The sequence below is a fragment of the Arabidopsis thaliana genome (genome assembly GCF_000001735.4).
Source record: "Arabidopsis thaliana chromosome 1 sequence".
NCBI classification, from domain to species: Eukaryota; Viridiplantae; Streptophyta; class Magnoliopsida; order Brassicales; family Brassicaceae; genus Arabidopsis; species Arabidopsis thaliana.
The window spans coordinates 18,671,852-18,692,462 of NC_003070.9; the positions used below are offsets into that span (position 1 = coordinate 18,671,852).

At 37.3% G+C, this 20,611-nt stretch overlaps 5 protein-coding genes, 1 long non-coding RNA gene and 1 other non-coding gene across 15 annotated transcripts; 2 read left to right on the forward strand and 5 right to left on the reverse strand.

The window, feature by feature from the left end:
* Window positions 1–280: 280 nt before the first annotated feature.
* AT1G50410 (SNF2 domain-containing protein / helicase domain-containing protein / zinc finger protein-like protein) lies at window positions 281–5,801 on the forward strand. Of its 4 annotated transcripts, none has more exons than NM_001333433.1 (11): window positions 281–453; window positions 635–1,067; window positions 1,146–1,672; window positions 2,172–2,243; window positions 2,315–2,392; window positions 2,478–3,408; window positions 3,755–3,885; window positions 4,096–4,314; window positions 4,437–5,018; window positions 5,117–5,326; window positions 5,410–5,788. In NM_001333433.1, exons 2-11 carry the CDS (start codon window positions 977–979, stop codon window positions 5,512–5,514), a joined length of 2,946 nt encoding a protein of 981 aa, NP_001323325.1. In that variant the 5' UTR covers window positions 281–453; window positions 635–976; the 3' UTR covers window positions 5,515–5,788. The 4 variants fall into 4 exon arrangements, with proteins under 4 accessions (NP_001323325.1, NP_001323326.1, NP_564568.1 ...); NM_001333434.1 differs by having other exon boundaries at window positions 285–731; window positions 930–1,067; window positions 5,410–5,801; NM_103924.2 differs by having other exon boundaries at window positions 285–453; window positions 930–1,067; window positions 5,410–5,801.
* Window positions 5,802–5,842: 41 nt separating this feature from the next.
* SCL3 (scarecrow-like 3) lies at window positions 5,843–8,449 on the reverse strand. The gene is made up of 2 exons (NM_103925.6): window positions 8,153–8,449; window positions 5,843–7,911 (listed from the first exon to the last, which is right to left on the reverse strand). The coding sequence occupies exon 2, from the start codon at window positions 7,772–7,774 to the stop codon at window positions 6,326–6,328; it is 1,449 nt and encodes a 482-aa protein (NP_175459.1). The 5' UTR covers window positions 7,775–7,911; window positions 8,153–8,449; the 3' UTR covers window positions 5,843–6,325.
* A 1,631-nt stretch (window positions 8,450–10,080) lies between these two features.
* Window positions 10,081–13,801, reverse strand: DWF5 (Ergosterol biosynthesis ERG4/ERG24 family). Of its 2 annotated transcripts, none has more exons than NM_103926.5 (13): window positions 13,619–13,801; window positions 13,104–13,326; window positions 12,980–13,035; window positions 12,769–12,871; window positions 12,598–12,663; window positions 12,086–12,199; window positions 11,829–11,955; window positions 11,499–11,599; window positions 10,987–11,112; window positions 10,813–10,877; window positions 10,655–10,736; window positions 10,483–10,565; window positions 10,081–10,390 (listed from the first exon to the last, which is right to left on the reverse strand). In NM_103926.5, exons 1-13 carry the CDS (start codon window positions 13,702–13,704, stop codon window positions 10,324–10,326), a joined length of 1,299 nt encoding a protein of 432 aa, NP_175460.1. In that variant the 5' UTR covers window positions 13,705–13,801; the 3' UTR covers window positions 10,081–10,323. The 2 variants fall into 2 exon arrangements, with proteins under 2 accessions (NP_175460.1, NP_001077693.1); NM_001084224.1 differs by having other exon boundaries at window positions 12,983–13,035; window positions 13,619–13,799.
* Window positions 13,802–13,917: 116 nt separating this feature from the next.
* Window positions 13,918–16,056, forward strand: AT1G50440 (RING/FYVE/PHD zinc finger superfamily protein; the record flags this gene model as incomplete). 5 transcript variants are annotated; one of them, NM_103927.3, is made up of 7 exons in its annotated part: window positions 13,918–14,115; window positions 14,210–14,461; window positions 14,537–14,622; window positions 14,725–14,871; window positions 15,273–15,375; window positions 15,507–15,619; window positions 15,706–16,056. In NM_103927.3, exons 2-7 carry the CDS (start codon window positions 14,248–14,250, stop codon window positions 15,793–15,795), a joined length of 753 nt encoding a protein of 250 aa, NP_564569.1. In that variant the 5' UTR covers window positions 13,918–14,115; window positions 14,210–14,247. The 5 variants fall into 5 exon arrangements, with proteins under 5 accessions (NP_564569.1, NP_001321848.1, NP_849790.1 ...); NM_001123990.1 differs by having other exon boundaries at window positions 13,957–14,113; window positions 15,706–16,012; NM_001333436.1 differs by lacking the exon at window positions 15,706–16,056 and having other exon boundaries at window positions 15,507–15,625.
* On the reverse strand, window positions 15,004–15,115 carry MIR5663. The gene has a single exon (NR_139282.1). It is a non-coding gene; the product is annotated as a microRNA ath-MIR5663 precursor (primary transcript).
* AT1G07637 lies at window positions 15,048–15,295 on the reverse strand. The gene has a single exon (NR_139283.1). It is a non-coding gene; the product is annotated as an other RNA (long non-coding RNA).
* On the reverse strand, window positions 15,934–18,652 carry AT1G50450 (Saccharopine dehydrogenase). Its single transcript, NM_103928.4, has 13 exons — window positions 18,277–18,652; window positions 18,094–18,191; window positions 17,862–17,944; window positions 17,623–17,749; window positions 17,469–17,532; window positions 17,265–17,362; window positions 17,085–17,169; window positions 16,886–17,009; window positions 16,692–16,793; window positions 16,540–16,604; window positions 16,374–16,455; window positions 16,206–16,285; window positions 15,934–16,108 (listed from the first exon to the last, which is right to left on the reverse strand). Exons 1-13 carry the CDS (start codon window positions 18,495–18,497, stop codon window positions 16,051–16,053), a joined length of 1,287 nt encoding a protein of 428 aa, NP_564570.1. The 5' UTR covers window positions 18,498–18,652; the 3' UTR covers window positions 15,934–16,050.
* Window positions 18,653–20,611: the final 1,959 nt, after the last annotated feature.

The window sequence follows — 20,611 nt, forward strand, 5'->3', positions numbered from 1 at the left end:
TCAAAACCAATAAGAAACAGTACTAGTAAATTTTATAACAATTTTTTTTTTTGATTTCATACCCATTTTATGGAGTGAGAATTCACAGTCTAATTTGTTTAATTATGTTCTCAATGATTTTTTTCTTTTTTTTGGTCAACAATCATCCTTAATATATATATATATATATATATGTGAAGTTGAAATAATATGGGCCGAGAGGTTTGGGCCTGGTTCTGTTTTTTTGTTCCTACTATTAATTTAATTTATTTGTTGAGATTTTTCCTCGTTTTTTAAAAAACCGATGAGAGCGTATCTATATTTCTTTTTTCATTTTTCTCTCCGATCAAAACGCCGCCGTTGCGTCTCTGATTCTTCCTTTGGGTCAACTGAGGAAAAAACCCTTCCTATGAAGAACAACAATTGGCTTCACACTCTCTCTTTTCTCAATTTTGCTTCTTACTTCTTTCCCCGGTACTCACTGATTCTCCCCAATTTTCCTTATTTCGTCGTGCCCTTAGGGTTTCTTACATCGAAAGTTTGGTTTTTGATTATGTTGTCCCGCCATTGCATGACGTTGTTCTGTTTTGTTCTGTCCTAATTGCTTATTTGGGTTTCTGAATAATCTTCAATTGGAGTTTTTTTTTTGTTCAAGCTGAAGAGTTTCGGTGATCGTCCTCTAGAGATTGATGCTAATTTTTTCAAACATTACAAAGTTTCCAAAGCCACCGCCCACTTGAAACATTCTTTTGGTGATTATGATTGTTTATATCGATTTAGCATTACTTTACAATAAGCAAGTGATTCTCTTCATAAAGTATGTAGCTTTACTTTGTTTGATCCTACTCTTTTGGTAATCTTAGTTTCGGATTTGCCTTTCTCGCAATAACAGAGCGCTTTGTAAAGTTTTGCGTTTTAGATGATTAACATTCCTTTCTTGCGTATTTCAGGCTGATTAGAAACTTGACCGCTTGATTCTCTTAAAGGAGGTCTTGCGATGGATTCCGCTATTGATATCAGTTCTGATAGTGATGTCGAGATACAAGAAACTAGAACCAGGCCTCAACATCCCCCACGGATAGCTGAAGGTTGCATTTCTGACCTATCAATTGTTTTATTTGTTTTGCTGTGAGGTTAGCTTTATGGAGTTGTTGATCTTGGTGCAGGATCTCATAGAAGAGATCTCTCTACGCTGAGACCGCACTTTCTTAGTGGGAGTTCTTCCGGTGCAAATGGCCACACTAAAACAGGACTTACAAATCTCGACTCACGTAATGGTTTTGAATCCAAGCCACTGCCTCGGGCAGAACACCATACACATATTCCGGGAAATGGGAGTATCGTAACTTCCAGAATTCCCAATATCTCTGTTGGTGATTATGAGAAATTTTCATCTCAACAAGCTTTTAAAAGGACACATCCACCAACCTTTAGTCGACCTCCTTTTCCTCCTAGACCTGATATTGGTACAAGTAACGGGAATGCGAGTCACTTTCGTGGTGGAGCACATGATGATCTAGGCATGGGGCGTGTGACTAACGGCACTCGGATCCTACCTCCATCTGTGGCGCACGGAACATCTGCGTCTCCTTCACATTTTAATGGATTAAGTGATCCAATGCATAGGAATGGCATAGGCGAAGAAAGGAATTCGGAAAATGACGAGAGGCTGATCTATCAGGCTGCACTACAGGTGTTCATCCTTATCCCAACTTTTGACTTTTGCGATTCTCATCTTAGTTTTTCTTTTGTGCAATGCACTTCTCTTTTTCGCCAGCTGTGGGGTTGTTGAACTTGGCCATTGAATGATTGGAATAGGCTCGTTTCTTCCTGTTTGTTTTATGTCAGAAATGAGTAATAGGTTTTTAAAGGTTCGGATGTCTCAATTTCTCAATGATGCTTGAGACCGGGTAACATGCTGAATTTCTCTGTTTTAGACCATGTGTATGGAAGCATTGTTGTTCTTCCTTTTTGACAAACGAGAAGGAATAGGAACATTCACTATTGTTGCATTCGTCTCTTATTTCGCACTGTTGCATCAAGGTTATGATTTCCATTTGAAGAGTTTGGTGTTTTTGCATAATTCCCCTGGTATGAAATGGTGTGATTTAAAAATAAAGACTTTTGCCCACAATATGAATTGGTGTGATAAGTGCTTAAACTTCTGATAATTAAGTACATGTTTTCTGCAGGAACTGAATCAACCCAAGTCCGAGGTCGATTTACCTGCTGGTCTTCTTTCGGTTCCCCTTATGAAGCATCAGGTATTCAGGTTTACATCATCTTTCAGTATCTGTCAGAATGGTCTTGTGTACTTAACACTGTTGTTTCTCAGAAAATTGCATTGGCATGGATGTTTCAGAAGGAAACTAATAGTTTGCACTGTATGGGAGGGATATTAGCTGATGATCAGGTTACTTTTAATCGTAGTTATTTTCCGCTTAACTATCTATGATCTTACTAGGTTTCCCTCAAATTCCATTTGGTCTACTGCACAGGGCCTTGGTAAGACAGTCTCGACTATTGCGCTTATCCTAAAGCAAATGCACGAGGCAAAATTAAAGTCCAAGAATTCAGGCAATCAAGAGGCTGAAGCATTGGATCTGGATGCTGATGATGAGTCAGAAAATGCATTTGAGAAACCAGAGTCTAAGGCTTCAAATGGTAGTGGTGTGAATGGTGATTCAGGCATAAAGAAAGCCAAGGGAGAAGAAGCGAGTACTTCAACACGCAAATTCAACAGAAAGAGACCAGCTGCTGGTACTTTAATTGTTTGTCCAGCAAGTGTTGTGCGGCAGTGGGCAAGAGAACTTGATGAGAAGGTTACTGATGAAGCCAAACTTTCTGTTTTAATATACCACGGCGGTAACAGGACCAAAGATCCTATTGAACTAGCAAAATATGATGTGGTTATGACAACTTACGCCATTGTTTCAAATGAAGTTCCAAAGCAACCCCTGGTTGATGACGATGAGAATGATGAAAAAAATTCTGAAAAATATGGTCTCGCTTCTGGCTTCTCCATCAATAAGAAACGGAAAAATGTAGTGGGTACTACTAAGAAGAGTAAGAAGAAAAAAGGTAACAATAATGCTGGCGATTCATCTGACCCTGACTCTGGTACTCTAGCAAAAGTTGGGTGGTTCAGAGTTGTACTAGATGAAGCTCAAACAATTAAGAATCATAGAACCCAGGTGGCAAGAGCATGTTGCGGTCTTCGAGCCAAAAGGAGGTGGTGTTTGTCTGGAACACCAATACAAAATACAATAGATGATTTATACAGCTATTTCAGGTTTCTAAAATATGATCCATATGCTGTGTACAAGTCATTCTGCCACCAAATTAAGGGTCCAATTTCCAGAAATTCCCTTCAAGGGTACAAGAAGCTTCAGGCTGTTCTAAGGGCTATAATGCTACGCCGTACGAAAGGTATTTTAACTATCTCACTATTCCTTTTAGTGGTTGGATTGGTGAGGGACAGGACTTGACAAAAGTGGTATATCATATGTCATGCATTTTCTTATTATATCTGCTTATATCTTAGATACTTTATAATGAGATTAGCTGTGATCTTACCTGAGCCATTACCTAATGATAGTCCTAAAGTTAAGTCCAATACTATTCTTCGGTTTGTGCATTTTTCCATTTCATTTTACTCTGATCTTCTGCTTTTAGATGATATATTTTTCATGTTACTCCTCTTATCCCTCAAGTAACTGTGTTGTTTTTGAGGGTTTCTGATAAGTTGATACTCTTCTTCTGATCTGCGATCTAGGAACATTGCTTGATGGCCAGCCTATAATTAATCTACCACCAAAGACAATTAATTTGAGCCAGGTGGACTTTTCGGTAGAGGAGCGGTCTTTCTACGTGAAGCTTGAATCCGATTCCCGTTCTCAGTTCAAGGTGCTCTTTCTGTGCTCCTCCAAACTATCAGTTTATCCTTGGTTTATAGCTGTGATCTGCACGTTTTTGAAAAATATGATACTTACGTAGTAACTAGCAACTTGATATGGTATAAACATAGGTTATGGAGGCATTTTCGTTGAAAAAAATGTTTTGCAGTGATTCCTGATTTCCTGTCAAGTATGTGAGATGATATTTTTTTCTCTGCAGGCATATGCTGCTGCAGGAACTTTGAATCAAAACTATGCAAACATTCTTCTCATGCTTTTGCGACTACGCCAAGCTTGTGACCACCCCCAACTTGTTAAAAGATATAACTCAGATTCTGTTGGAAAAGTATCAGAAGAAGCTGTTAAAAAACTCCCTAAAGAGGATCTAGTTAGCCTGCTCAGTCGCTTAGAATCGTCTCCCATCTGTTGTGTCTGCCATGTAAGTGCATAATAATTTAGCAAATATAAGTAGCGTATCTTCAGGTTCGCCATAATCTAAGTCCCTAGCTGCTTGTTCTGATTTTCTTTACCCATAAATTCCGTTTTATTTTCTCTTTGCAGGATCCACCAGAAGACCCTGTTGTTACTTTGTGTGGCCATATATTCTGCTATCAGTGTGTATCAGATTATATCACAGGGGATGAGGACACGTGCCCTGCGCCTAGATGCAGAGAACAGCTTGCGCATGATGTTGTTTTCTCTAAATCCACGCTTAGAAGTTGCGTTGCTGATGATTTGGGTTGTAGTTCCTCAGAGGATAATAGTCATGATAAATCAGTTTTTCAGAATGGCGAGTTTAGTTCATCAAAGATCAAAGCTGTCTTAGATATTCTGCAGTCGCTTTCTAACCAAGGCACTTCAAACTCAACACAGAATGGTCAAATGGCTTCTTCCTCGCAGCAGCCGAATGATGATGATGATGATGATGATGATGATGTCACCATTGTCGAGAAAACGAGTCTGAAGTCAACTCCTTCTAATGGAGGACCAATAAAAACGATTATATTTTCTCAGTGGACTGGTATGCTTGACTTGGTGGAGCTATCTCTAATTGAAAATAGTATAGAATTCAGAAGATTAGATGGTACAATGAGTCTAATTGCCAGAGACAGAGCTGTGAAAGAATTCAGCAACGATCCAGATGTAAGTCGTATGCATATCTGAAATCATTTTTTCCTAAACAATTTTCTTAGTGGTGGTGTATGTGTTCCCTCCTTTTTTTGTTTTTTTGTCTTAAACAGGTAAAAGTGATGATAATGTCTTTAAAAGCTGGAAATCTTGGGCTGAATATGATTGCTGCATGTCATGTCATTCTTCTTGATCTATGGTGGAATCCAACTACTGAAGATCAGGCTATTGATCGAGCACATCGTATTGGACAAACTCGACCTGTTACTGTAACTCGTATTACGATAAAAAATACTGTGGAGGATAGAATTTTGGCTCTCCAGGTAAAGATCCCTTATAGCTGATACTTGTTTCCCCCCTCAGTTTCTCTCATTTGTGGTTGTGTGATTTTTGGTTATTATTATAGGAAGAGAAAAGAAAAATGGTTGCGTCTGCCTTTGGTGAAGATCATGGTGGAAGCTCTGCAACTCGATTAACAGTTGATGATCTCAAATATCTATTCATGGTGTAGCTGTTCTTAAATCTTGGGTTGGCGAAGTTTCGCTTCTTTCAGAATTTTGATCATGAGCTGCATTCTTGTGTTCTTCAGGTTCACAGATTTGAAATGAGGAAATATGTAAATAACTTAGCTGTTGTCTCATAGTATATATAACATCAGAGTATATACTTTTTCTGAATCAGTTCATCCGAGATCTTCTTTCCTTTTGGGATCACATTACTCTTTCAATCTTATTATCAAGGTGTTTTGATCATGCAACACTTTTGCATGAGAAACACTCTGTGAATTTGCTAAGACAAGATAAAGACTAGATTGCTTAAACAAAATTCAAATATAAATGAAGCAAGAAGATTAGGTTAAACTAGATTCAATGTAAATGAAGCACGTGAACTTTAGGTTACAAAGTATTTGGACAGCAGATAAGTCGTATACTCTTTGGATAGTGAACATGTCCTTTAGTAACCTAAATATATATACCGAGTTTAAGTTATTTACAATACACAAATGACAAGATCACCTGCTTAAAGATAGGCAAAGTTTGGCTGGTCTCTGAAAGAATTTGGAGTTCTGAACTTGAACCGATCATCAAATTAGTTATCTTCAGCTCAAATTGGATTTGGTTTGGTATTACACCCACACCAGACCAAATTGAACCAACACACAAAGGCTTTACATGCAGAGGCAGTAGAAGCATTTAAGCCAAAATAGCATAAAGAGACAGAAAGTCACCATCACAAAACAACTAAGATTGTGTCCCCATGTATACAAAAAAGAAAGGGACTCTGCTCATAACCAAAATAGAAGACAAACTGTAATATATCATTCACTTCCTGCATCTCCAAGCTGATACCGAGTATAGAGGTCGATCTTGCCAGCAAATTACTGCGCACCCGCTCTCTTCCTTGATTCTATACCCATCAAAACCGCACCCTTGAAGCAATCTCCTAGCCTGCAACATCGCATAATAGCTAAGAGGAACATTCCCAAAACCAGCCAAATCGATCCTCTGGCTCCATTTCTCAAGCTTCTCGTGTCTTTCTCTTCTCTCAAATCCCTCGCAGGATATGATGTTCTTGATCTCCTCCCCGAAGAGCATCTTCTCCACTTTGATCCTATCTTGAGACGTTCTTGGAACTTTTGTTTCCAAGCAATCAAACAATGCTGCGTAGGTGTAAAGTGATTCTAATAGCCTCTCCATTAGTGTGGAGCCGTTGTGGTCTGAGTCTTGCTCAGTGACCACCATGACCTTTGGAGACAAACCCCAAATAGCATTGAGGAAGCTATCAGTCCTTCCTGAACTTGGTAAAGGCAAAGATGAGGCCGAGTCACCGCTAGGGCTATACCCATTGTTGTTACTCATATCATTCTCACGTGCCTCAGCTGCAGAGCCATGGCTCATCATTAGAACTCTCTGCAAGTCAACTCCACTAGGGTTGTTCTGAAACCGTAAAGCGCAGTTCTTTCTCATGAGATCATCATCAGAGGCCAAGAAGGTATGCAATTGAAGAACCGAGCTAACGGCTAAGGCCTCTCCTGTTTTAACCCGCAACTGTTCTACATTTAAACAGTCTAACCTACTCACAACGGGATTAAACTGAAACGGGATATCGAGTTTCTCTGCTTCCTCAATGAGTCTATGAGCCATTTGTTCAAGCACTTCCTTCTGGTGATGAACACCAGTGATTCTCAAATGAGGTGGACCTTCAGGCCTAGAGTTAAAAGCTTGAAGCAAAGCAAGCCATTGAGCTGGCTCAGAAGCATCGAGATCAATCACATGAACCATCTTCTCTCCTTCCATAGCCTCGAGTATAGCTCGATTAGTGAGCAAGTAAGAGACTTTGAGTATCGGGAACATCTCAAAGAAGAGTCTTCTAACATGAATCTCCTCAGAGACATTGTTAGTTCTTGTCTGAGTTGCGTTAAGAGCCTTGTAAAGACCAGGCCAGGACTTAAGGATTCTGTTAGCAAGCGCTTCGGTGAAGTAAGCAGCGATTCGCTGCATCGTGTCGCCGTCAGGAGAAGCGAGGTGAGAGAGCTGCTCGAGCGCTGCGTTAGCGTTTTGGAGGCTACCTGAAGCCACGTGGTTGGCACAAGTTAGCAAGAGGTGGATTAAGTAGAGACCACGCTCCTCTGGTTTGAGATCTTTGAGACAATGAAACGGAGATGAAGAAGCGAGGAGAGTCGGTCTGTTGAGTGACATAGTTGAGAAGACTTGAAGTGGTGATGAAGCTACAGAAGATGTTCCATTATCTTCTTGAAACATAGCCACCATTGAAGGCCAAAAGCTTGATTTTGATTTACTCAGAACCAAAAGTAACCTTTTTTGTAAAGAAAGATTTAAACTTTGAGAGACTCGTAACGAGAAGAACCAAACCCACGATTCGGAATTTCTTGAAAGATGCAGAGAATCTGCAGTTTAACAAAAAAGGGGGTTAAAGAACAGAGGAACTAGGGTTTGCAGAGAAAGTACTGAATTTTAAAAACCTTTGAATCTAGTTAAACTATTTGAAATAGATATAGACGAAGAAACACAAACAGAGAGCTGAATTAAAACTTTCCTAATTTGATAAACTAAGAAAGAAACAAAACAAAATAATAGCAAATGATCAAAGAAGATAACAAACAACAATAACCAAAGAAAAAAACTTACATGGATTTAGAGAAAATGTCTAAAGCTTTTTTTTTGGGAGTGAGAGGGTTCTCTCAATCTTTATCTCTCTATCCACGTCTCTGGTGGTTATCTTGTGAGTAATAGCGTGTGTGTGAAATGTTGTTTGTGTTTTGGGAAAAAACTTTAAGAAAGAAAACACTAAAACAGAGGCATTGTTCCTTTTGGCTCTACGTACCAGACAATGCGTGATAGTCGGTTTTGTCTTCTTCCTTTTTGTTTTTTTCGTTTCCTCTTTCTTCTTTCCTTGGTTTTAAGGAATTATTAAACAAAAGGTTGTCAAATTTTCCAATCCCATCCATCTATCTTATACTATTATGTGTACTAGTACTACATGAATGAATATCATATAAGAATACGTATTTTGATTTTGAGTGCTCTTAAAGTGGTGTAACATTAATAAATAAAACTGAATGAGAGTGTATTAGCTTATGTTGCATTTATAAATAAAACTGAATAAGAATACATCCATCAATCTTATACTATTATGTGTATTAGCTAATGTTGCATTTTCATTTTCTTTTAAATTTGTAAGACTTGTAGGAATTAGTCTTATTGATTATTTTTATAGTTATTATTTTATATAAAGTCAAGATAAGAGAAGTTTCACCTAGAATTTTCTTGATTTAGAGGAACTAAGAAGAAAAAGCAACACTTAATTATGAAGGAAGAAGAAGTTCAATGAACCCATTTGGCATTATACAAATTGGAATTATCTTATAATAGATACATACACGAATACAACATATATGTCTGTATTCGAGATTGGAACCTCCACTTTTATGGGTTTTTGTCATGGCATGAGGTGGATTTGGAATCATGACTATATATTTCTACATCAAAAAAATTGTTAAAGAGAAAAAAAGAAAGCTGTTTTGGTAAAATATTGATTCTGAGAAGAAGGAAACGTCCAAACACGCCCTAACAAAGACAAAACAAAACCCAAAAACCATCTCTTTTGTTTTTGTTGTTTTGTTAGAAAAACAAATAACAATAAAAGAGATGAGGCTGAGGCTTGGGTGTGGGATTTGTCTGTCTTCTTTAAATGTTCATTGTCTTTTCATTACTTTTCTCTTTGTCTTTTTCTTCTTTTTAATGCCTACATTTTTGTCTTCTTCTCTTCTTTCTCTCTCTCTTTGTTTTTTACTGTGTGAGAGAGAACATTATTCAGTTTTTAAACTAAAAAGACCATTGACCAGAGAGATTCTACAGAAAAAGAATGATGCTATTTTACTACTATTGTACCTCAACTTTTTTTTCATCTTATCAATAGTAAAATAGTACTATAAAGTGAGAAAAATATGCATCCATAACAACACAGTAAAATTGTTTTAGTATGAAATTTGTTTAGCTTTGACTACAAATTAGAGAATGGTAAGTTTTTGTTATTAAAAACTTTGTAGTTAGATCTCATGATATCCAAACATAGAATCACAATTTTGCTGAAGGAGCTTGGTACGAAGACCGCCTCAGAAGTAAATGATGGTTCTGTTTTAGCAACTTTGGATGCTGCTACTCGGGTTGAGCTTCTGAGCTCCCCTTCTTATGTCTTTTTGTTTGAGCATTTGTCCTCGTAGCTTTTTGTGTATACTCTCCACGTGGAGGCAACTCTCGTTTAAAGTTGAATGAAATGTTAGTTTGACCAAAGAAAATAAAAAATAAAGAATCACAATTTTGTGAAAACTGTGTAATAGTAGTTTTGTGGATCCTCCAGAACACCAATTAAGTCTAAAAGTGAAGTCAACTTGATAATGTCGGTGAGTTCTTTGTGATTGAAAAACTGAAAGAACACTATCAATTCTTTGTGATTATTCATGTATTTTATAGGGTTCAAGTTCAATTAGTGCCTGTACTTATAAAAGACTTCATTTGATGTAGTTAAAATATTAGATGGATGAATCAACTTATTTGATGCATTAAGAAGCAGTATAATCAAAATATCAAATAATAAAATTAGAAAACGGCAGGCTAACTTTGATAATCTAGGGAAATACATAAGTGTAGCTAGAGATTTGAAAACCTATAGCATACAAATCAGCAAAAGAATGTCTATCGCATCAATTTGCATTTTTGTTTTGGCACGGTCTTTTGATGATTCCAACGTTCGAATTAACGTAATAAGTAGAAAATGAGAACAACAGACTTCGTTACAATCAATAAATTCCCGGAATGATCCTGTATTTGACTTTCTCACAATACAGCTTCCAATATTTCCCATACCTTTTTACCAAAACAAAACCCGAATATTGTCAGCAAATCAGAGTAAGATCAAAGAGGATGTGTAAAATAAATCATTTAGATTTGGTGCTTACTTTGATCGGCATCGGTCATCGTCTCTCTTGGCTCGATCAAAGAGAAGAAGGGTGAGAAATATGACGTAGAAGTATGCCAAGAACTGGTTTAAACAAAGATGATTTATATGTTAAGTGCGTTTAACTTGCAAGAAGAGCTTCGAATATAGCAAATAGATGGATAGTATTTTACGTTATCGAAGAGAGCCGGTACGGTCCAGAAGAAAGCACTTAAGATCTCAGGAACATAATGGAAATGACGAGCCAATCCCCACCTGCACATTCAAAGCCATTGATGATGAACAACGTCTACTTTTATGGTTGTAACTGTATAATGTAGAATAGTCTCACCATCCAGACGTTAAGAGAAGACTAGTTTTAGTTTCACCAGATGTTGTAGTATACGACGCCACAATCTGCAACAAACCGAGAGACCAAGAGAGATTCATACACATCAAAATGTTTAGGTCTGAAAAGGAATATAGCTAAGTTCACTAAGCTAGTTGGGGCTTATTATGATCACACCTTTGACGGGGCCCTTCCCCAAACCAAACATTTCCCGTTTGTCCTCCTGAACTCTTGCCTTTGTCTATCACAGTCATAGTTTATGTAAATGCACAGAATTCCTGCAACGAGAATGTATATTGCCAACTGCAACCAAAGACGGATATAGTGAAGTCTTAGGTACGGAGATAGGCATATATGTCCCGATGATCGTAGCATCAGTGGTGTTTTCATGAACAGCTTTCTTCTACTACTAGAAAAACTGATATCTGGCAACTACAATCATGAGCATAATATGCAACGAGCATTTGATCAACAATCTACACTTTACTCTCTCCCGTCTGTTTTGTAATGGAAGATACCAAGTAATTCAATAACAAGAGTTAAGTGCAATTCCTAGAAATTGGGATTTTCACATTTAGCTCAACCTTACTTGTTTTTTTTCGTATAAAAAAGTGGTATCCTAAAAGTTTCTCATTGGATTAACACACAAAGACGATTTCTCTCTTCTAGACAAATTCAAAATTATGCACCTGAGTTCCGAGTTCGACGGGGTGGTTCACAAGGTACATGCCTGGAGAAGTGTAGACAGAAGGCACCCACACTAGACAACCCCAGCATATATAGAATCCAGCTGAAGAATCATAAATTATAAAGCATTGAAAAGTAAGCTTAAGTTCATGTGTTAAAGCCAGTAACAATAATCTGAATAATATGCTGCTGCCTTAGCCATATAAACAGAACTGGCAAGGAAATTATAGCCAAACAGTAGAGAAACTTTTGTTATTACTACTGGCTTTCTTTCCTTGTACCCTATATGAGGATGTGATGATATAAATTTTATATATGTACCAGAAGCATACCTCGGTCATGTGCAATGTCCATGGTGTTCCAATAACCAGCTTCCCACCAGAAGAATTTTGTGACATACACCAGCATCAGGATGGTGTTCACCAGCATTGAATCAGATACTTTGCCATTTATTTCATACTGGTTAAAGAAAGTACAGGAATCACAAATCAGAAAGAGGTGAAGCTCTCTAATGAAATAAGGACTTAAAGAAACCACCAGACTATGTCGTCAGAGTGTAGTATTTACATAAGAATTATCCAGAAAATACCTGTTTTATGCAGTACGTGACTGCAAGAACTGCCCAAGACATCATTCCGAATCTGCAATTAGTAAACACCTTGATGTCAAAGCTCTTACCAATTCGAGGGTACAACTCCATGCCCTGCAAAGCACGACGCGAAAAACACAGTGAGAAAAAGATTGCCACAAATTGGATTGTGTTAATGATAAGTTGGAGCAAAAGAGTACATGGTGAGAGAAGATCTCAACTTGATATTGTTATAATAACTACTGGATACTTTGTTCTTTTCCTTCACCGACAGACATTCACACCAAACTAGTTCTCTTGTACTTAAATCAATAAAAAGATAAATACTGCTAAGAACATTTCCGTTTACAGGTCTACTAAAATTGGAAACTTTAGTGAAACTTGACCTCCAAATGTCGAGAAAAGAGGCAAAAATATTATGAGGAGATGGCTAGTAAGACCAGAGTTCCTCAAATAAATCCCAACAAGCAATTTCAAAAAGAATGAGAATCTGATCAGCAGAAATAACTCACCCAATAGAAGTCAATTATTAGGTTACCACATGAACCAGAGTCACTTGATGAAGGTGCAACATGGCCCTGTACAAGAAAAAAAAATAAGTTTTAGCAACACAAAAGGTCAAATTCTACAAAAATAGAGACTAAGAAAACAAAGAACACACCATTCATGCAATAGACACTTACTTTTATGTACAACAAAACACAAAATATGAAGCTTCCGAATATTAGTGCCGAAAATATTTCACCCAAGTGATCATAGACAATTGCAGGGTTGAAGATTCCAAACCTGAATAACGCACAGAAATGAACTCACATAGGTGCAACACTTAATCCAAGCTTAAGATACGTAAACAATAACTTAAACCAAACCAAAGTCATCGGAAACATTTCTTACCACCAAAGACCAAGATAGGTTGCTAGTGTCACAAAGTAAGCAGCCAGACCATTGGCCTGCAAGAAAAGAACCGTACAGTTGTCATCTGCATCAACTTCCACCACACAAGACTAAATGAACATACCTTGTAAACTGGTCGGTTTCCGGCTGGAGATATTGGACCCTCAACTCTTTTACCAGGCAGAAGCAGCTGAAGAATAGCTTCAAATGCTCCATAGCAAAATATAATTTTCCAAGCAATCAAAGTGGGTCTTGGCCATATGTTGATAAGTCCTTGAACTCCATTCTCCCAAAAGAAGCCAAAGGTCTGAGTAACAGAACCATCCTGATGAACCATTGTGTACCATCTGCATCATAAAGAAATGAAACTTGTGAGCATTACTTAAAACTCACTAAATATGATTTTGTAGCTTTAAATCTACCCTTGTTTCCTAAAAATCTGGAAACTCACATTGGCCAGAGAAAGAATCATTGAATCGCTTTTTCAATTAAAGACTCTTATCAAGTCCTACTTAATGGGAAAGGATTTAAAGATATCGGCTATGCACTTCTCGCTATGAATTAAGGAGCCAGAAAAGTGTGCGAGTCTGATCTGAGAACTAGAATAAAGACTTGCGAATCAGAAATTGATGAGCTTACAGGAGAATGACGAAAGGTGGACAGAAGGCGAGAAGCGATAACATCGATGCGTAAGTAACGATCGGAGAATGTACAGTCTCCGCCATTTTCTTCTTCTGCTTCTCTCGTCTCGGCCAAAGCCTCAGATTCTGATCTGTGTTGACTAATCAACAGAGTCTGCGAAGTTAACGATGAAGACGATGAACTTCACAGGTCTACTGTGAAACTCAGATAAATCCCACGTGTCACGTGCTCTCCACATGTTTTTTCTAATTCCAATTTTACCCTTGAGACTTTTCTTCGCCATCGTTTTTGATTGATCCCAATCTTCTTAGCTTCTTCTCTCTCAACCCTCAAAAGATCTTCGTCATCTCTGTATTCAACACATAGTGATGAATCGAGACTAACAAAATCAAATTCTCTTCACTCTGATTCGCAGTCATAGTTTACCAATTTCTTCTAACTCGCAAGCAATGGCTTGCCTTGGAAGAAAATTCTCCAGAATTGGTTGAATTCGTGTAAGTATCGATTTTTTCTAATGTTTTTGGTAACTCCCGGCGAAACCTAGATCTAGTTTTCTGATGCTGTGTTGAATTCTTTTGCGTTTCTCAGTTTTTTTTCATTTCCAGAAATTTTAGTATGTTTAAGAGATGCAATTAGTGCCTAGTGATGATGATGATGATAGAAAGGAACAGATTTTATTCGACGAATCAACATCCTCAAACGAAATCGTAGCAGCGGAAAGAGGAGATCGTGTTGTGGAGGAAGGACAAGTTTCAGAAATAGCTGAGACTGATGATGACGAAACCACACTTCTTGTTTCTGGAGATCAACCACAATGTCGAATTTGCCTTGATGTTGGAGGTATAATAAAAGCAATTCCTTAACTCAATTGAGTGAGGATACAATGAGACGACTTGGTTTGTTCTTTGATTGCAGGGGAAGATCTGATTGCTCCGTGCAATTGTAAAGGTACTCAAAAGCACGTTCACAGATCTTGTCTCGATAATTGGCGCTCCACCAAGGTATATTATCGTCACCGTTTCCAGAAAGTTTCTTCTTCTTTTGAATGAATGGTTTACTTAGCTTATGAAGTGTATTTTGTTTCTATGCAATATATGTTTCAGGAAGGTTTTGCATTTTCGCATTGTACAGAGTGTAGAGCCTTTTTCAAACTCCGAGCCAATGTGCCTGCTGATAGATGGTGGTTGAGATTGAGATTTCAGCTGCTGGTTGCTAGAGATCATGCCTTCATCTTCATTTCTGTCCAGATGGTACATGACTTGTTTCCTTTTTTTGATTTTAGTGTTTAATACACTTTCTTCTTCTATGATGTTACTAGCTTCTTGACTCCCAATCTCCCATTTTATGACCAAATTCGTTGTTTCCTAGCTATAAAATTGGTCATATAGCTAAGGATTTGCATTCTCATGATTGAGTTTAGTGTTTATAGACTTTCTTCTATAATGTTACTATATACTAGAATTCAATCATGAGAATGCAAATCCTTAGCTATAATTGCCACATAGCAGTTTATGACCAAACTATTGGTTTCTTATCGCATTTGAACACCGAAACAGGAGATCCCTTGTATGAATTCGGATTGGATGATACATTTGATGCTCTTAGTGAATGCATTTATATACTAATGAACAAAGGCTTCTCGTATCAACAGATTGTAGCATTCTTGGGGTTACTAGTTTACAAGTTCTACGGTGAAGAACTACGAGAAATGTTTGGTTATGAGGAACATCCTTATGGGTTCTACACATTGGCTGGTACAACTATTTTTGTTTTCTATAGGCTCATGGACATTAGCCCAGTCACCAGGATTAGAGTCAATCAGAATCATCTTTGTGCTGAACCACTTGAGCGTATAATGAACATGATGGTCTATTTTTTGTTGCAGTTTTGGCCATTGTCTTGGTAGGACTGCTATATGGATTCTTCATCGCCATAATATGTGGCCAAAAGATCAACGAGCGGCATTACCATGTTCTCGCCAAACAAGAACTCACAAAGGTCTGATATCTTGCAGCTTTTCTGTTCTTGATTTACGGTAATCACTTTTCTGGTATACATCACTGTTTTCGTGTCACTCACAACAGGAATATATAGTGGAAGACCGCGACTGCAAGAATGTTCCTGAGCTTGATCAGAGTCATGTGATGGAACTAAAAATGTTGGGACTTTATTGAACATATACTACAAGAAAAGAGCTTGTTGGATCTTTACTCTTCATGTCACCTGTAAATTATATTCTTCATTGATTTATATGGTTGCTTCAACGAACGATTGTGTCATCTCCAAGTGGTTTTTTGATTTTTTTTTTTTTTTAAGTTGTATATCTTCTGATGAACATGTTTATCTGTTCGAGTATACATATCAGAAGTAAATTGGTTTACAAAGTAAAGTATCGATGATCATCTATGTTTCTTCTTCCTCAGTCGAACTCATACGTATATCCCTAAAACCACCTCCTTCGGCTCGGTCTCAACCATCCAGGGTGGCCTATATATCAGAAGAAACCAAAGCAAATACATTATTAAACTAAAATAGAGGAAATAAAGAATCGATATCTGCAATAAGAGGAACAAAAATGGCTCACTTGTTCAGTATGAAATTGAATGTTCCTTGTGATGCACGTTTGAGAAGAACTTCCCTTGCTTCCACTGCGATCCCTTGAGGCTGTAGAACAAAATTTAAACATTATATTTCATCATAAATCAAATATTTTTAAAAATGAAGGTCTCTTAGGGAATCTAGAGAGAAATACCTCTTCTGGAAACCAAACCCCTGGTTGTGTGCTTCCTTCAAGCATTGCTGCAACAAAAGCTGCGGTCGAAACTCCAACGGATCTGTAAACACAACATGTATCGGTTCTCATACATAGCTTTATATATGTATTAATGTTGTATATAGGGGATGTTAAGGAGACTCACACTGATAGTTTTTTATGACTAAATAACCCAACTGTGGTCCGTCCATCCGAGCACTCCAAATCAACCTTCCCAAAGAGTTTAACATAAGTAACAATGAGTCACCGAAATAACTACTGCAAAATTATTTTGCAATTATCTGTTTTTTCACTTACCCTCATTGAGACACGCTCTCCAGCAAAGCCATCCATGGCTCTAACGACAGGGTCAAAAAGCTCTACCATTTGTTGGACTTTGGTTCTGTCTCTAAGGACCTCCTACAGCGTGCAAGACAAGCATTGCAATATGACTACAGGTAGATATAACTGATCACAGGACCATTGATTCAGGTAAGGTCTGAGCATGATACCGATGGTAAGAGTTTTGTCATTATCTCCATTCCCCAGTTCCAGAAGAAAGGAGCTGTGCCGAATCGAGCAACGACAGTTGGCACTCCTAGAACTTCATGAGTTGATCTCACCTCTGGCAAATTCCTGAAAAAAATCACTGATCTAAGCAAATCCTTTTCAGTATGTCAATGTAGCTTTTGATATGGAAGGGTAACTTACAAAAGATAAACATCTCTTTTCCGGATGCCTTTTCCGAAATCCACGGTTATCATTCCACTGTAGGGTCTTAGTTTTACCTTCTCTCCTGATCATTCCCACAATACAAGGCTGAGAAATTTTCTGAAAGATTGATATATATGTTTAGATTTCTTTAAGAGTTTAAAGTCCTATAACACTTACCTTGTTTATATGCAGTAACTTCCTCTCCAAGAAGTAGAAAACTCGTTGCTAATATTGTAGGACCTGCACCGCCAGTGCCTGCTGTGTAATAGGAGAACCTGACATGACATTGCAAGATCAGCTACAATAAACATATTATGTTGCAATAATAAAACAACAGTTTCACTAACGATAATAAACATCAACAAACGTTCTTTGCGTTACCTCAATTTCTCTGGTTTTCCTTTATCTTCGCTTCTTGCTGCAGCGACCATTTCAGCCGCCATCACTATAAGAAAGACAAACATGTTGTTAAATCTATTGGAACAAACAATATCAAGCATAAAAGATAGAGGGACTAGCATTCAGGTTTGAACACCATTGCTAACTCCTGGATATATTCCAGCTGTTGTTAACGCCGGAATATTCGCAGCAATTGCCTCAGCTTCAAGAGATTTTGCACGGAAAGCATAGCTTGTGTCATCACAAACATCGAGATATGCAGTCTGTTTCAGATATAAACACATAAAAATCTCTGTAAGACTCGAGAACAATGCATCGAGGAGCTTGTGTGTGGAAGACTGGTGACATTAGAAACTGTTATTACCTTATCCTCACCTTGGTCTTTATGGCAGCTTCAAGAACAGTGCATCGAGGTGCTTGTTGGAATGGTCCAGCGGCATGGACTACAAGATCAACGTCTGGATTCACACATTTCACGGTGAGTACTCAAAATAATAAATTCATTAGAGATGTCAATTTAGTCCCTAACAATTGTCCAAATTCATATAGAAATTCAAACATATTTGACAATTGACAATGATAAGCTCTTTGGGAAAGTGAAACAAACCTCTTAAACTTGTCTCAAGCATCTTAGCATCATTGATATCTACTTGAGAAAATTCAGAATTCTCTCCCAGCTTAGCCACCATTGCTTCACCTTTCTCTCTGCGCACAGAGAATGATTCATATTCAATGAATTTCAAATTTTTCGACATTTCCATGGAAATTGAATAAGAAATTTCTCACAAACCTGTTGCGTCCACCGACGACGATTTTTAGCTCAGGACATAGCTTAGAAAGAGCAGTAGCAGTAGACCCACCGACCCGACCCGTTCCACCCAACACCAAGACCCGATAGTTCCGGCTAGGATCCGAGAACTTAACCTCCGGAACGCCGTCGTATTGCGTTTCCCTAGATGAAGCTGCTCGCACCGTCGCTCTGTACGGTTGCAGCAGCAGAGCTCGAGTCATTCTCTCTCCCTCCCCTCACTCACCTCATCTCCTTTTGCAGTTTTATCGTAGACGATGATGACGTGTAAGAATTTGAACGGGATAACTTAGTTGGGCTTTATATCTGGGCCTAATAAATAAATATCTGGGCCTTATAAATCGTGGTTCCAAAAGAGGAAATATAATATAAGGCCCGTCAAGTTTTTCATTCATTTGTAAATTGTTTGTTATTCTTATCTTGAGTTTTATATACATCAGACAATACAAGTCGGGTGTTTAAATATAAATGTAGCTCAAATCTGTAACTATTCAACACCGTGGATAAAAATTTGATTAAAATTAAATGCAATCAATCATAAACTTAAATGCGAAATTAAATAAGATGAGAAAAAGAAAAAACGTTGTAATGGTGGAAACTGGAAAGGCAAAGAGAGAGGCGTTGCGTCAGCGAAGGGTAAGCAGGTGACGTGTCAAGTCACGTGACCACAATCTGAGAGAGAGACCAAAACGCGGAGAACCTCTAGGGTTATAGAGGTGGAGGACGAAGTAGACCCCTACTAGGGTCAAACTTGTAAATATTATGAAACCTATGGGTCCTACTGTTGAGTGGCAGCGAGCTGTCAAACTGGGGAAGAACGAATTTTTTCATTTTCATTTTTTTTTCTTCTTCAACTTTTTTTTTTTGGTTATTGCTTCTTCTTCTTAAATTGCAACGTGCGTTTTCATGGGCTCTGACGCTATTTGTCCCTCACCATTTGTAGATATTTTAATTTCCCAACAATTTAAACATTTCTTTTCCTTTAAAAACAAACAAAATTGATATTAAAAAAAAAAAACTATAATGTAAAATTAAAATTGCCAGCTTTTATGCTGCTGTTCGCCACATTCATACACCAAAGGACATTCGAATACTATTTAGTATTTAATAATCTCATATATTTACAAACTTTTTAACAACTATAGAATCTTCCATTTAAATTTTCTAAAAATAAAAAATTTATAGAAATTTTTTTCGTTTATAGTAATCTTGTATATTTTTTTTGTCTAAGTATATATGTTCCAACGGTTTATAATTTATATACTTCAGATTTTTACCGTTTGCATTTATTCTTTATATACTGTTCATAAAACGGTTAAACTTAAGATGTTTTTATGTGAAATAAATTAATTTAAGTTACATAATAAAAATTGCAATAATGGCTGGCAGAAAATAATAATGCCAATGTGAAAAAAATGCACATAATATTGCCAAGTTGGCTAAAAATGTAGGGCATGGTACAAAAAGGAGCAAAACAAAGGTGAATATTACAATTGAACCCCTATACAGTAGGGTTTATTGGACTAGATTTAGCCACGAGTCATTATCAATAATTAGATCATGGACTGGTTTTATTATTGCTAATTAAATTATTCCGATGGTTAAAAGAATTCTTCTAATTATTTAATGTTTGGGTGATGAGAGAGAGATTCCCAACGGCAAAAAGAGCACGCCGTTGAAATTTAATTCAAAGCAGAGTCTTAATAAATCGAACGGTCAAAGGTCAAACTAGTTGTATTACTCTTTTCTACTTTATTTTATTCTTAAAAATGATTGGAATTTAAATTTAGTTACGTTTGGTGATCTCCTATTTGTAACTGACCTTGAAATAAAGTGCGATTAAAGTAAAAGATATAGACGACCGGTCACGACGGTAATATTATACAAATAGAGGGTAGAAATGCAAAACAATATTGTTTGGTAACCATACAAAAAAAAACATCGTTAATATTTAGAGTGGAACCAATTATTGACAAAACTTTAAATTCTCTCTTTTATGAATTTTATTTTTGTCATATGTTTAATCATTTTGTTTCTATTATTGGCCATGTTCAAGATAATTAGGTTGATAAAGAAGCGTAAGTTAACTACATTATGTAGGCCTGGGAGATCGGTTAAATCGGGTTAAACGGTTCGGTTTAATCGGTTTTCCGGTTTGTTCGGCTACACAAAATTCTGCCGAATTGAACAGAATAAAAGTTCGGTTCGGTTCGGTTCGGTACTCGGGTTTTTCGGTTCGGTTAATAAGATTTATTATTCACCGAAATTGCACCGAATATTTTTTTTCTCGGTTTTAATCGGTTAACCAAATCGTTGT